The following is a 16,390-nucleotide window of genomic DNA, read 5'->3' on the forward strand; positions in this document are numbered from 1 at the left end:
GCTCTTTCATTATTTGTCTCCTGCTCAGAATTTAATTGGATGTTCTTTTTCTAGTTTTCGAAGGTGGAAGCTGATTGATTTTAGATCTTGTTTTTTTTAACGTATGCATTTAAAATCTATAAATTTCCCTAAAAACATTACTGTCATTGCAGCTCACAAATTTTTAACAAGTTTTCATTTTCATTTACTTCAAAAATTCGAAGAAATCTTCAGATTTCTTCCTTGAGCAATGTATTATGTATAAGTGTATTTTTTAATATCCTAATATATTTTCTCTTCATCTATTATTGATTTCTACTTTACTGTGGTTGAGAACATACTTGTTTGATTCCTATTTTTTTAAATTTGTTAAGGTGTGTTTTATGGACCACAACATGGTATTGTCTTGGTGAATGTTGTGTATTCTGTTGTTGTTGTTGGAGGAAATAGTCTATAAACGTCAGTTATATACAGTTGACTGAGGATGCCGATTTCAATTTTGTCCTTACTGATTTTCTGGCTACCGAATTGGTCCATTTCTGATAAAGGGGTGTTAACGTCTCCAACTATAATAGTGGGTTAATTACTTCTCCTGGAAGTGTATCAGTTTTTGTTTTGGCATTCTGATGCTTTGTTAGCAAAAATACATTTCAGGATTGTTATATCTTCTTGGAGAATTGATCCCTTTATTTCATAATAGTTATCTCTGGTAACTTTCCTTGATGTAAAGCCGACTCTGTCTGAAATTAATATCACCACTTCCATTATCCAAAATGAGTGTTGGCCGGGTGTGGTGGCTCATGCCTGTAATCTCAGCACTTTAGGAGGCCAAGGCGGGATGATCACCTGAGGTCAGGAGTTCAACACCGGCCTGGCCAACATGGTGAAATCCCATCTATACAAAAATAGGAAAAAAAAAAAACCAATCACCCAGGCATGATGACAAATGCCTGTAATCCCAGCTACTCAGGAGGCTGAGGGAGAATCACTTGAACCTAGGAGGCAGAGGTTGCAGTGAGATGAGATCAGGCCATTGCACACAAAAAAATTAGCGTTAACATTTGTATCTTTTTCCATCCCTTTACTGTTGATCTATATGTATGTCTTTATATCTAAAGTGGATTTCTTATAGACAATATATAGTTTGGTGCATTTGGACTGACACTGAAAGTAATGATATACAGTTGAATTAACATCTACCATATTTGTTACTATTTTCTATTTGTTGCCCTTGTTTTTTTTTCCTTGTGGTCTTAATTGGGCATTTTCTATGATTTATTTTCTTTCCTTTTTTAGCATATCAGTTACTCTTTTTTTTTTTTTTTTAAAGTGGCTGCCTTGGAATTTGCAATATAAATTTACAAGTAACCCAAGTCCACTTTCAAACGACACTACACTGGTTTCTTGATAATGCAAGCACACTATAATAACAAAATAATCCTAATTCCTAATTGCTCTCTCCCATCCCTCCATCCCTTGGGCATCACTGCTCTCCTTCATTTCCCTTATATTTAAGTGTGTGTATATGACATATACATAAGCATGTAATATACTGTCGCTATTATGAATGAACTGTTATGTTAGATCTATTAATAAAAATGAAAGATTTTCTACTACCTTCACTATTTCTTCTTTGATGCTTTTTGTTTTTCTATTTATTTTTTTAAACAGACAAGGTCTTGCTCTGTTGCCCAGACTGGAGTGGAGTAGCATCATTATAACTCACCGCAGCCTTGAACGGGATCCTGGGTTCAAGAAGTGACCCGTCTCAGCCTCTCAAAAGTAGCTGGCACTATAGGTGTCGGCCACTACGTTTGGCTTTTTTTTTTAAATGAGACAGAGTCTCACTACGATGCCCAGGCTGGTCTAAACTAAGCGGCCTCCAGCTGTTCTCCCATCTTTGCCTCCCAGAGTGTTAGGATGACAGGTGTGAGCCCCTGTAAACAGACTGTGCTCTTCCTTTCCTTATGTACAGCTGAGTTACTGACCTCTACTATTTTCTCTAAAGAACTTTGAACAGTTTTTGCACGGCAGGTCTACCGGCAACAAATTTTGCAATTTTTGCCGGAGAAGGTCTTTACTTTTTCTCCACTTTTGAAAGATAATTTCACAGAGTATAGACTTCTAGGTTAATGGAATTTTTTTCCTCTCAATAGTTTAAATACTTCACTCCATTTCTTGCTTTCATGGTCTTTGAGGGGAAGTTGAATATAATTCTTATCTTTGATCCTCCATAGGGAAGGAGATTACTCTAGTTTCTTTGCTTTTTAATCTTTGATTCACCATAGTTTGAATATTTTATGCCCAAGTAGAGTTTATTTTTGTTTTGTTTTTGTGGTCCTCGTTTTTACATTTATCCTTCTTGGTGTTTCTTGAGCTCCCTGGATCTATGGTTTGGTGTCTGGCATTAATCTGAGGAAATTCAGCTATTACTGTTACAAATATTTCTTCTGTTCCTCTTTCTTCCCCCTTGTATTACCGTTATGCATATTTTCTGCCTCTGTGGAAGTCCCATAGTGCTTGGATACTCTGTTCTTTTTTGCTTTTCAGTTCTAGAGGTTGGAATTGGGTATTTCCCTTTCCCCCAGGTCAGAAGGCTCTGATAAAATCCCACCAGGTGAGTCTCTAGTTAACTAGCTTCTCTGGAAGGTAGACCTAGTGAAGAGTGCACCTGCATATTGAAAAATGATTCCTATTCTCTTTCCCCTGTAGTAAGTATGAAGGGATTTTTCTGTGATGTTTACTTCGCGAACCTGGTTGAACTTCTGATGATACAACTCACAAAAGCATGAGACCCATATGCACAGGCCTCCTGGAGGTTTTAACTCTCAGACGTGGCCGCACCTCACTGCAGCAATTTGTCAATTCCAGTTCAGGTTTTCCAATCCCAGTGTGGGTTCCTTGGAGCATTGTGCTCCAGTGTATGGTGATTCATCTGCTTTACCTGTCCAGCCAATCTACGGACAGTGGCTTGCCTGTGACCTCAGGTCTCGTGCAGGTTTAAGAAGAACTGCTGATTTTTCAGTTTGCTCAGCTTTTTACCTGTGAGGAAGGAGTGACAATTCTCAAGATTATCAAGTATGGAACCTGAAATTCCCCAACTCCATTATAGTAAAAAGTGTCTTCCCTTCCTCTGGCTCAAGAATTAAAATATTTTCATTCTTTGACACGTTGTAATTTGATTCCCTAAATATTTATAATTATAGATTTAAAAACTCGGTCTTCTGTTGTATCAGACATCTAGACGGGCACTTTCCAACAGAATTATGAGTCCTGTTATAGAACTTGAAACCTTCCTTGTAGCCTCATATAAACAGGTACAATTAATTTTACTAGTATATTTTTAACTTGAAATGCTCATACTATACTTTCAATAAGAAATACAAATAGGCCAGGTGAGGTGGCTCACATCTGTAATCCCAGCACTTTGGGAGGCTGAGGCGGGTGGATCACGAGATCAGGAGATCGAGACCATCCTGGCTAACACGGTGAAACCCCGTCTCTACTAAAAATACAAAAAATTAGCCAGGCGTGGCAGAGGGCAGCTACTTGGGAGGCTGAGGCAGGAGAACGGCATGAACCTGGGAGGCGGAGATTGCAGTGAGCCGAGATCGCGCCACTGCACTCTAGCCTGGGCAACAGAACGAAACTCCGTCTCAAAAAAAAAAAAAAATACAAATACAATATTTTCTGTTTTTTATATTAACTGGCATGTCTTTCACGCAGCAAGTCCACTTCAGACCGGGCGCACTTTATGTGCTCAGCCGTCTCATGTGGTGAGTGACAGAGACCACCCTGCATGTGTGTGCACTTTTTACTGCCTTTTTCTTGACCACAGATTCTACCTCCTCTTTGTCTGTGTATGCAGTGATTATTTGCTGAGTATTACACATTGTAGGTAACATGTTGAGCACACTCAGGATCCCTAACCTTCCTCTGAAGCTTTCCAGCTCTTGTTTTAACAAGTAGTACAGGCACTGCTGGGTCATCGTGACATGGGCAGGCTTGGATTGATTCGCTGCTGGTGTGGATCTGTGGAGAGCTCCCATCCTGCACCCACTTTTGAAGGCAAAAACTCGACTACTGGGCTAGTGGTCAATTCTGAGGCACCCAGCATGTTCAGGAGGCAGCGTCGGGGAGCGTGTCCCTTACCTGGAGGGGTGTAGGCGTCCATGGAGGTCTGCATGACCAGGGACCTGCGTTTGGAAGGCATAGGCACCGGCCATCTTCTGCTCTTTGGGCTTGGCCAGAGCCGCCTGGACAACTTCCGTGTGGATGTCTGAAACGGAGACAGCTCACTCAGTGCTCAGCTGAGGTCCCAGAGGCCAAGCTGCACCCTCCTCTCTGTCCCCGCAGCCCGGTTCATCCATCCGATACTCACCAACAGATGGGTGGGTGAGGAAAGAAAATCAGTGTTTACAATCCCAGTAAAGACATTAAAATTTATTTACAGACTTTTATTTATTCATTTTATGACTGTAGAATCCATATCCAAAAGCAAACACTGGCTCTAAACTGCGCTGAGATTTTTCTTTTTAGGGTGAATGGACCTTGATCTTTGGAGATTCTTTTAGGTCACACGTTTGAGCCTCCAAATCCTTTCACTGTACCGCTGAGAGGCGTGTGCACGCCTCACACCCAAAACTCACACAGCCACGGTCGCAGCTCAGCTCAACACCAGCCATGGGCCAGGACTGTGTTGGCTATGGATATGGTTCGGCTGTGTCCCCACCCAAATCTCAACTTGAATTCTACATCCCAGAATCCCCATGTATTGTGGGAGGGACCTAGGGAGAGGTAATTGAATCACTGGGGCCCATCTTTCCTGTGCTATTCTTGTGATAGTGAATAAGTCTCATGAGATCTGATGGTTTATCAGGGGTTTCCGCTTTTGCTTCTACCTCGTTTTCTCTTGCTGCTGACATGTAAGAAGTGCCTTTCGCCTCCCAACATGATTCTGAGGCCTCCGCAGACATGCGGAACTGCAAGGCCAACTAAATCTTTTTCTTCCCAGTTTCGGGTATGTCTTTATCAGCATCATGGAAATGGACTAAAACAACCCATTTTGTGGGTGAAGACATTTTGTGGCTATTAACCCATTACATTAATTCCACACATTCACTGAATGCCTTTTCTGTAAGTCCCTACGGGCTGGGGTCGCAGCGGTGATAAGGCAGACAGTCTCATGGCATCTCACGCTGGCCACTTCTTAAGGGAGGAGACAGGTGATAGATGGGGTAGGGAATTAAAGCAGAGACAGATGCAGTGGCAACTCCAAATTGTGAAGCTAGGGAAGAACCTTCTTAACACAAAATCAGAACAACAGGAATGAACCATACTGGCTGTCAAGACGAGAATCTTTGAGACACAGGGAAAAGCCCGCTCAAAGGCCCTAAACTGTCAGTGAGAACGGTGTTAGCAGAATAAAAACACCATCACCACCAAAAATGGCCAGCGTGAGTGAAGACGGGTTGGGGCAGTTTTCTCTGAAGCTGTGAGAATGATCCCACTGAAAGGGAATCGGACGTGGCTTTCTGGCTTAAACCCCCCAAGCTGCCACCTGAGACAGGACCCAGACCCACAACATCAAACCCACAGGCAGCTCATCGCACTGCTTGGTCTTGGTCAGCCTTTGTACACACTACTCTCCCTAACTAGATATAGAGCCTGGTCATCTGGCCACTATTTCTAATTCCCAGGTCATAAACCACTGTGTGACTGACTTGGCTCATGGCCAAAAACTGAAGGGATCAATGAGGTGACAGTCCACTCACTTGCACAAATCGCTTTTTGTTTTGCATATTCTCCGTTTTAAACTTTTTGAATGTAATTTCAAAGACACAGAAAATCTGCAAGACCAGCGTAGTGAATTCCCACATAACTTACCAGGCTCAACTTAGGCCCAGCTGCTCCTATCTTACATCACACTGCTTTCCTCCCTCCCCCATGAATTTTCTAAGTCAAATGAAAATAAATTTCAGATACTATGTCCCTCCATACCTAAATGTTACAATGTATTTCCTAAACACAAGGATATGCTCTCACATTCATTTTCCTCAAGATCGGGAAATTTAAATGTCATATACAAAGTTCACTTTCAAATGCTGTCAACTGTCTCCATAATTTTCTTACTTTGTCTTCCTCTTTTTCGATCCAATCCAGGATCATGAATTGATTTGTCATGTGATTTTTACCCGTCCAGCATCCAAGTTTCTCAGGTTTTGTGTTTCTTGAAATTGGAAATGTGAAAGAATACAGGTCAGTTATGTATCTTCCAGACTAGACTCAAGAGTATGCATTTTAGGAGGGACACCGCAAGTCTGTTCTGTGTGACAATGTTAACATCAGTAACTCAGTGAAGGTGGTGCTTAAGTTCCTTCAAAGCAAAGACGCTACTTCTCACGTTGAAATTAAGATTTGGGAGGAGGCACCACGACCTTATGTGCATATATATTCTCTTTTCCATGAATTCTTCACTACTAGTTTTATCATCCACTGATTTCCTGTCATTCCTTCTAAATCATTAGATCTGCCATATTCACTGAAAAATATTTATTTCATCTTTCAGCATTCATTTATATATGTTCATATGTACTCATGGAGTCTGGCTTGGTAGGTTATAATTCACAGTTAAAATGGTTTGTTTTGTTGCTCAACTGGTTCCAGATCTGATACCTGATTCCCCAGCCCTTGGACCAGGGCTCCTTCTAGTGAAGAACGGTGTTTGGAAGCTAAGACCGGGCACCGGGTGCCGCTGGGCGTTGCCGGCAAGCAGAACACACAACACGCATGTACACGCATGTACACCCACACCCATCCACAGGCACTTCTGTCCCTGTCTACATCTGTCAGGAGCCGCCAGCTTATACTGGTATAAGGTCCCACATAGACATTCGGCATTTGTGAGGATCTGGCACCGTGACTCACTTCTACAGATTTAACATGTTTATGTATAAATTACAATGGCTCAACTATATGAAAACTGATAGCAGTAATGGATCAATTCCCTCATTTCTCACTTGGGCCACACTTCCTGTTTCTGCAAGAACATATCGCTTGGCTAGAAGACACGATGTTGACATTGAAAGGAAAAAGGACCTTGTATAAGAATAATGCAAAGAATTCTTCTCAAAGGCCACTGGGACACACACTGTGTTGCTGATCAGCTGTCCACCGGTGCAGCAGCGAGAGAGATAGAGCTCCACGCGTGAGCAGTCACGGCTCCCGTGACCCACACAAAGACCCCCAGGGTGACGACAGGCCAACCAGCAGCCTTGGAATGGACACTTCCTTCCCGAAATAGCTTCCTGAGAGACAACAAACAGTGATAATGGCAGGCATTTCTATGACTGGGAAGCAAGAAACCCTCCCAGTCCTGTTCCTTCTACACCACATCCAGAACAGGCGTACACCCAGTGTAGAAAGCTCCCAAGGCCTGAACATCATTCAAATCTACTTCACACTGACCTAATCTCTGCAGTGCAGTCCTACAAACAGACTTTCCAAAAGTTACCAAACCACTACCTCAAACCTCATGCTTTCTCTGCTTCGAAAGAGGACATGCGGCTCGGTTTATACGGCCACCGGAACACACACAGGGTATTATCTTATTGCCCTTCAGTGCCAAGTAGAATCATGTGGTCTCTCGCGGTAAAAGCAAAACCACATCCACCACAACCCAGCTTTTCACGTTGCAGGGGGTTTTACAGCCTCTTTCTATGTCGTCTTCCTTTTTGCCCCAAACTGGATATTCTTTTTAATTTCTCCTTATTTCCTGAATATAATTTGATCAATACAATTAAAGTGCTTGTGTTAGAAGTAACTTTACTTAAAAAGAATTGAAAGAACTACATCAAAATATTAGGAGTAGCCATTTCAGGATGACAAGAGAACAATATATTGTTTTTATTCATTCTTTTCAACATTTGCAAAGTTTTTTGCTTGAGTGCAGTCACTTTTGCAATCAGAGGTTACAGTGCTTGACGGAATGAGGCCAGGAAGCGCACACACCACCGAGTTTCTGACACAGAGCAATCTATGGGGAAGGTTGGAGACACAGGAAAGGTTCATTTTAAAGCAATGCAGGTGGTTTTTTTCATTAAGGCAAAAGACATTTTTAAAAGTCTTTGCACCATACACAAGTCTGCTAAATTTGGTCAAAAAACAGAGAAAACAGTAACAGAAGAACACTTTAGCCCAGAAGGAGACCAGCACACCCAGCTCGAAGCCACTCCAGATGAGGACGGAGAGTGGTTTCCTCACAGCTGACCCGTAGGATCGGGTAATACGAGCAGGAGGGAAACGTGGGGACCACAAAGACGTCAGACTGTGGACTGCACAGCAAAAGACAGCAACACAAACTAGCAGAGTAATTAAAAACTATTGTGAAAACATGTCCACATTCTATTTTAACCTGAAATCGGTGGCACGGTGACACTTCAAAACATCTATAAACAGCACCCCTGAAGATTCTGTCAGACTCTACACTGAACAATGTTAAGACGAGGAACAATAACAGGATAGCCTCCCCACATTGTATGGTGGAGTCTTAGCACAGACCCTTAGAGCATGCTAACCCCTCCATGTGCTAAGTTGTTGCTGTGTTTAATAATTCCCGTCCAACTCAAAATATCCAAGGCAGAAAGCAGCATCCAACCACGAACACCTAAAAGAACGATTAAGTGGGCAGCACTTTATGGACAGACTTTTCCCAACGTGACACCTGGAGGGGACAAGAAGGCAACGCATGCCACGATGGCCCCCCTGTTCCACTCGCTGCTCCTCCTGCATCCTCAGCACAGCCAGGTGCTTTGCTAGTGCCCTGCTGCAGAGAAAACACCCCAATGCAGCTACTGGGGAGGTCTTCTCCTATGACATCCAGCTTAAAAGCTTAAAAGGCAGCATGTCCACTGGCCAGTGGCCCAAATCCCACACGTGAGGGGAGAGATCCGAACACCGGACACAGGGAGCAGGATGGACCCATCTCCCATGAGAGCCAATGCCAGCGGGTCACAGGGAGTCCTGGCCAGTCTGAGGCCTGGGTGCGAGGAAGGGGGCAGTGTTGGATGAGCACACAGTGCTGGAAAGGGTATGAGCTGAGAACAAAGACGTTTACAAAGCTCTGCATAAAATCCAGATCATTCTGAGAAGAGCTCAGAAGATGAAGAACTTTTAGGAAAATATAACATGGGTAAACAGGTTGCTATAAAACAAATATTCCCTTGAAAACACAACATCCTTTTCACAAAATGAGCCACTAGATGAAAGCCAGCACCTGTGCAGCATCAGAAATCCATGAAAGCATCTGACCAAGTGCCCTCCAAAGCCTTAATTACAAATGCCCTGAATACAGTTTTACCCAGCCACGTCAACGAGACATCAGATGAGAGGTCATGGACTGGAAACCATGAGAAACGGAAACATCCGGGGTAAAGGTACCAAGCAGGATTGCAGAGGAGTCAACAGACATGTATGCGGACGGCACGAGAGTGACAAGATTCGCTGGTCATGCTGGACACACAGACAGTGTCACGGACTCCAGCAAATGCCTGAAATGCAAATGCTTAAAAAGATAGGAGAAAATCATCTGGAAGCTCAGCAGTTAAGACAGAGAGCAGTGACTTTCTAGTATTTCTAAGTATCTTTGAGGATAAGCATCGAAAATGGTCAAGGATGTTTCTAGCTACGGAGAGGCCGAGAAGTAAAGGCTTGCAATTTCACGTAAAGAGAAAATGATTTTAGCCCTGGTGCGGTGCCTCAAGCCTGTAATCCCAGCACTTTGGGAGGCTGAGGGAGGCGGATCACAAGGGTCAGGAGATCGGGACCAACCTGGCTAACATGGTGAAACCCGGTCTCTACTAAAAATGCCAAAAATTAGTCAGGCATGGTGGCGGGTGCCTGTAGTCCCAGCTACTCAGGAGGCTGAGGCAGGAGAATGGTGTCAACCCAGGAGGCGGAGCTTGTAGTGAGCCGAGATCAGGCCACTGCACTCCAGCCTGGGTGACACAGCCAGACTCCACCTCAAAAAAATAAAGATACTGATTTTAGCTTGGGATCCTAAAGCAGCATTAATGTCTTATCACAACAGAGACAAAAAGCAGGTGCATAAATACTGAGTGAGAAGGGGATGAGGGAACGAAATGGGTACTGCTGGACTCGGGGCTGTTGGGGCAGACACAGCAAGGGGGCTCCATGGAGACCAGTGGCCTGCAGCTGTCTCAGGCAGGGAGGGCTCTTGCTGGAGAAGCTCCTACAAAGCTGTCAGGGCTGGGGGTGAGCTGCTGCTGCCATGCAACACAGGGGCCAGAAACTCCAGCAGAAGCAAGACCTGCTAGAGCGTGTGTGCACGGCCCTGGGACTAAGAAGTGAAACCACTGTCCCGACATGCCTCTGCCACACTTCACCAACACAACTGAACAGAATTTGCAGGACTCAGATCCATGGTTTCTGAAGAAGGTAATAAAGGGTGAATGTGGAGCTGAGAGGCAATAAGTTGATAGAGGTGCATTTGGTGACCCCAAAAGAGGCAGATCTTTCTCCTCTTTTCTCTCTGCTGTGGCTGTTTATGGCTCATTCCCTTTAGGCCTTTAAGAACCCAAAAGCATCCATCTATTAAGAGAAGGGATTATTCAGGATCAGCTTCATGCAGCATTGAATAGATCACTATTGTGAGTAAAGAATTTGTTGGTACTTCTTACATTTATAGCGTTAGGTAAATTGGTTAACTAAAATACATTTATTTAACGACATTTCTTAAAGTACTAAAAATGGCAATAAACTACGTAGTATGTCACACGATGTTGGAGAAATAAAAAATACCGTCTCTGGCAAGAGTTTATTAAAAGTTCAACATCACAGTACACACATTACGTAGCCATTCCGTATGTTTCCATCTTCTGCAAGCACCCCTTCCTAAAATAATGAAAATGAAACATTCGTTTTTCTTTCCGTTTAATTCTGCAAGCTGCGATTCCGTCTCGCTGACAGGAGGCTTCGAGGGACTGGCAACACCCCACGTTCCTGCATTCCAGGGAAACAGAAGAATAACTGGATTAAGAGTCCAGGCTTTGGCATCAGAATCCCAGCTCTGCCACTTACTCACACTGAGTAAGTTCTCAAATCCCTCGAAGCCTCCTCCTTGCATCGTCTGTAAAATGGGAGCAATACTGGAGAGCTGCCCTGAGAGTCACATATGACGAAATATACAAAGCAAACTACTAGGTCCTGGGCACACAGCCACACTCAGTGATGGCTGCTTTTATAAATACCTTGAAGCAACGGATTTGTTGCCAATTTCCAAACCTAAAAAGCCCGAAAGGATTAGACTGTTGACACATCCCACCTCATCCTCCGGTGCGGACGACACAGATTCCTAGAGCGGCAGGACCACGGAGCACACATGTCCTGGAGCCGCCTGGGATTTAAACACACCCATTTCACACAAAACTGCTGTCATAACTTGCTAAAATCTCTTTGGGCAAGCATAATTTCTCCAGTGTGTCCTGGGAGCTAGAAATCCCTCCTTCACACAAAAAGGAAAGAAGTCCCACCCTGTAAAAAGACAGCTCTGAGAAGACTATGCCTTATTAAACACAGCTACTTTCCTTTCCCATGACATTCTCAATGTTGCAGATCTCAGGCCTCAGCAGTAAGTTGGTTTTACTGGATGCTGTATTTACATTTTTTGGTGTTGTGGGGAGGGAGAAGGGGCAAGGTAGGGACAATGCAACCCAGCTACCGTTATTCCCAGCTAGACATTGAGATTGACATGTAGAAGAGGACCTGGTATGGCCTGGCGCCTGCTGTGGGCCTCATGGCTTGAGAGCAAGCCTCTCACTCTCCACCCCCTGCTCCCTGACAGACAGAGGGAGAGGTCCCCTCGGAGATTTTTCTTCAGATTGGGAAGGAACATGAGCATGAGGACAGAGGGACAGGGGAAAGGATGGAGGACGATCATCCACCTACAAAGTCGGGGTCTTACTGCAAACTTTATAGACAACCATGTCATTTAAGCATTCCACGAGCACTGTCATCCTCGTTTCACAGATGACAGCCTCAGCAAGTCCCAGACGCCTGCCAAAGGGCTAGACTGCTGGCAACAAAGTCATAATGCATAACCACCTGGCCCAGCGGTGCCAGCCCACCCCTGACTACGGGAGACGCTTCAGACTCCCCAGCAGGGAGAATGTCACAGCCCTGCTGAAGGGGGAGGACGACAACTAGAAGAAACCAACGTCCACGTCACTTCCAGGATCTGAACAGTCACACTGGACCACCCCTAGGTGAGAAGTGGACGGTCTATCTCGGATGCCAGGCCACAGGGAGTGGTTACAACCACGTACCACGTACCACGTGCCACGTGCCCTTCGGCATCAGAAAGTGCTTTTTAGGAAACAAAACTGCTAAGGCATTGAAGATGGAATCGCTTTGACAGCAGAAAGAAGTGGGCTAATCTCAGTCAACACAAAAGCTCATGCAGTCCAGAGTCCTAAACCCCAGGAGGAGCCCATCTCTGTAATCAGAGCTTCACGGTCACTGCGTGTTCATGCCAGAGCCAGAGGCCTGCAGTGAACGGGGGCCAACAGAGCCTCCACTTTCCACAACACATCAAGCATTGTCTTCCTGTTTTAGAAGCACACACTCCCTCACCCAGAGTCTGACTTTAAGTCTTTACAGAATCATTTAAGCAGCTGCGTAGTAGCTACAGCTTTACTGCTCAGTTGCCTTTTTACGTCAAAACTCCCAAGAGTCAAAGTAATCCAAGAGGCTCCTCAGCCAGTCTGTCTGCAGCGTGAGAAAGCATAACTCAGAGGTGGCAGTAAGCGGTCAGGCCACCTGTGCCCACGCCAGGAAACCCAAGGGATATAGGAATGTAAATTCTGCAGTGTTGGCAGATGTGGAGCAAAGGAAACCCTTGCACGCCATTGGTGGGAGTGCAAAGCAGCACAGCTGTGAACTAGTATGGAGCATCTTCCAAAACTAGAAACAGGACTCTGTGATCCATCAGTCCCACGTCTGGGTAAATATCCAAAGGAATATTGAACCATTAATGGAGAGATGCCTGCATGCTCACGTCCACCACAGCGCTATTGACAGTCACTTAGACGTGAAATTGACCTACACACCTGTCAGTGGATGAACAGATAGAGACATTGTGGTGTATGGACACAAGGCGTACAATTCACCTTAAAGAATGACATTCTGTCATTTGCAAAAACATGGATCAACCTGGAAGATATTTTGCTAAGTGAAATAAACCAGGCACAGAAATACAAATACTGCATGATCCACTTATATGTGCCAAACTTTTCCTTTAAAAAGTAGCATTTGTAGAAAGAGTGGAATAGGGATTAGCAGGAACTGGGATTGGGGAAATGGGGAAATGCTAGTCAATTCTGGAGACCGAATGTACAGTGTGGTAACTACAATTAGTCACAACATACCATCTGCCTGAAATTCAGTTAACAATGTAACATCTGCCTGAAACTGGGTAAGAGAGTGGATCTTCTGTATTCTCACCACACACACAAATTAACTACAAGGTGAGGGAATGTGTTATCAATAGCTTGAACTGGGAGATGAAAAAAAAACCCTGAAACCCTTTCCCTCCTCCTAAAAACTATTTGAAGATTTTGAACATTGGTCTGTGTGGAAAAAATTCTGTTTTTCTTCCAGTGAGTCTCTTAAAGAAAAATAAATAAAGCGTGTTAAAGTACAGTCACCCTCAGTGTCTGTGGGAGCGGGTTCCAAGGGTCAGAATCCCAAAGTCTGCGATGCTCAAGTCCGCGATAGAAAATGGCGCAGCATTTGCATAGAATCCACGTGTGCTCTCCCGTGTACTTACAATCTCTACATTACTCGTAATAACGCAAACAATGTGAGTGCTGTGTTGTACTATCTTGTTTAGAAAATAATGAAAATTGCAAACTCTACATATGTTCAGAACAGGTTAGGACATTCTTTTCCTTCTGAATATGTTCACTTTGAGTTTGGCTGAATCCAGGGCTATAGAATCCATGAACATGGAAGGCCAACTCTGCATCTCGGAAATTTTTAACATTCAGCAGGTTGGGGAAGGAATACAGGCTCTCCCCTCCCACATCCCTCAGTACTTCCTGGTCCTTCTGCTGTCTCAGCTGCTTCTCTTTTGACCAACTTCACAATCTTCATCAGCAACGGGGCAGCTCTGGACACGGAGAAGCAGACATCCTTCACTTGCAAACTGTGTTTGCCGTGCCAGTGAGCTCAAGACCGTGTCTTCTTCCAGACACTCACCCGAGGAATCCGAACCGTATGTAGTGAGGATCAGTCCTGCCACACACAGAAATCTCTTGGACGCAGTGAAGCTGAACAAGTGGCCAGGTCTCCTCTGATGCACACGAGGCCATGTGGAGAAGCATCCGGTAACGTTACGGCACCTGGCTGGTTCCACCATAAAGATGGGACGCAGAGCAAGAATTTCTTGAAGCAACATTCATACGTTTGGAGTTGAAACGCAAGCGCCAAAAACACTAGCTATTTTGGAGTAGGTTGGGACAGGGAAAACATCTGTCATGAGATTGAAAACAAATTTTTCTTGAGACAAGCCTGCCTCTGTCACCTGTGCTGGAGTGCAGTGGTGTGATCATAGCTCACCGCAGCCTTGACCTCCCTGGGGCCAAGTGATCCTCCCACCTCAGCCTTCTAGGTAGCTGGGAACACAGGCAGGCACTATGGCACCCGGCCGACTATGTAGTTTTTGCAGACATGGGGTCTCGCTGTGTTGCCCAGGCTGGCCTCAACCTCCTGGGCCCAAGTGATCCTCCCTCCCGGGCTTCCCAAAGTGCTGGGATTACAGGCATGAGCCACCAAATCCAGCCCCTGTCATGAGAGTTATAAACACAGTACTTGAATTTTTTCCAACCTCTTGCTATCCAGCCAGCTTCCCTGGCTGTGGCGAGGGTGATGTTACTGCTGTTGTGTCTTCACGAAGGGCGGGGCAGCAGATGACAGGCACACGCCGTACCCAGGGAACGACTCGGCTCCAACAGGAGATGCCTCAGCTGAAGGAAGTCCTCAGAGCCCCTCGAATCTCCACACCTGAGAGAACCGATCTCACTCACAGTCAGCAGTTCGTGCCACAGAAGCAGGCACCAGTAGAGACGCTTGCCTCTCCTCTGGGGTCCCGGCTGAGAGACCCCACACCAGGACGTGTAGAACAGCGGAGAGTCACGCTTTCTTCTTTCTCCCTGCTGCCCTAGGGTCTCTCTCAGAGGGCACGTCAGAGATGCACCTCTGTCAAGGGATGACTGACTTCCCTTTCATTTGTCTGAAATGAAGTTTCTGCCCGTTCCTTCTCAGCAAATACAATTTTTCAATGAAGAAGTCAGCTCACCCCAAGACTCTGGGCTCAAGCATGTCCCGACCTCCATCCCTGAGTACAAAATCTCCTCTCACCTCCAGGGTACCTTGGAAAGAGCCAGGACCCCACTCACTGCTCCCCAGTAACACCCCCGGCCTGAAAAAAGCATCTGCAGTGTGGGCAAATTAAGGAGGCAATGTGCATTTGTTGAGTCCTGCCAGCTAATTATAGATAAAACACGCTTTTTGAGAGCTGTGAATGTTACTTATCTGCAATGCTGGCATTTCTCACCAATGTCCCTCTGTGCCGCGGAGCACTGCTGAGTTCTGCGAACAACTTCTGCTTTCCTTGAGGAATTCTCAACCACCAGTTTTCATGCAAGGCACTGACTCTGAAAACTTTAGCACTGTTAATATTTTTTACCCTTTTTCAGACTTTGAAAATGGGCTGCTTAATGAGAACAGCACGGCTAAACCCCTCGACGGCCACACGGCTGAGGTTCACCGCACACGATGCTGATTGACTCCCTGTCAGCATCGCAGGTGCGACCCCTCGATGGCCGCATGGCTGAGGTTCGCCACACGTGGCACGTGTTGGCATCACAGGCCTGACAGCAGCATTCACACTGTCACCTCCTCTCTCTGTGGATTGCTGGGCTGCATCAGTGTTTTCACGCTGATATAAAGAACTGCCCAAGACTCTGTAATTTATAAAGGCAGAGGTTTCAGTCACAGTTCCACATGGCTGGGGAGACCTCAGGAAACTTATGATCATGGCAGAAGGTGAAGGGGAAGCAAAGGCACGTCTTACACGGTGGCAGGCGAGAGGGAAGTGTGCAAGGGGGAGGAGTCCTACACTTAACGAAAAACCAGATCTCGTGAGAACTCCTCACAATCGCGAGGACGGCAAAGGGGAATCAGCTCCCAGGATCCAATCACCTCCCAAGGTTTTGCCCTTGGCATGTGGGGTTATGGAAATTACAATTCGAGATGAGATTGTGGTGGGGACACAGAGCCAAACCATATCATGGGCTTTACTGACACCTTTTAAAGGAACTCTGAAATGTCCAGT

The 16,390-nt window shown here is 45.3% G+C and overlaps 1 protein-coding gene across 6 annotated transcripts in view; it reads right to left on the reverse strand.

The window, feature by feature from the left end:
• Positions 1-16,390, reverse strand: part of LOC139361431 (disco-interacting protein 2 homolog C-like) — a 95,671-nt gene that overhangs the window by 12,613 nt on the left and 66,668 nt on the right. For all 6 annotated transcript variants that reach the window (XM_071090025.1, XM_071090027.1, XM_071090024.1 and 3 more), the window contains one exon: positions 4,132-4,258. In XM_071090025.1, coding sequence (XP_070946126.1) covers positions 4,132-4,258 — 127 coding nt within the window. The remainder of the gene's footprint in view (positions 1-4,131; positions 4,259-16,390) is intronic.

The sequence above is a fragment of the Macaca nemestrina genome, unplaced genomic scaffold, assembly GCF_043159975.1.
Source record: "Macaca nemestrina isolate mMacNem1 unplaced genomic scaffold, mMacNem.hap1 Scaffold_49, whole genome shotgun sequence".
In the NCBI taxonomy this organism is placed as follows: Eukaryota; Metazoa; Chordata; class Mammalia; order Primates; family Cercopithecidae; genus Macaca; species Macaca nemestrina.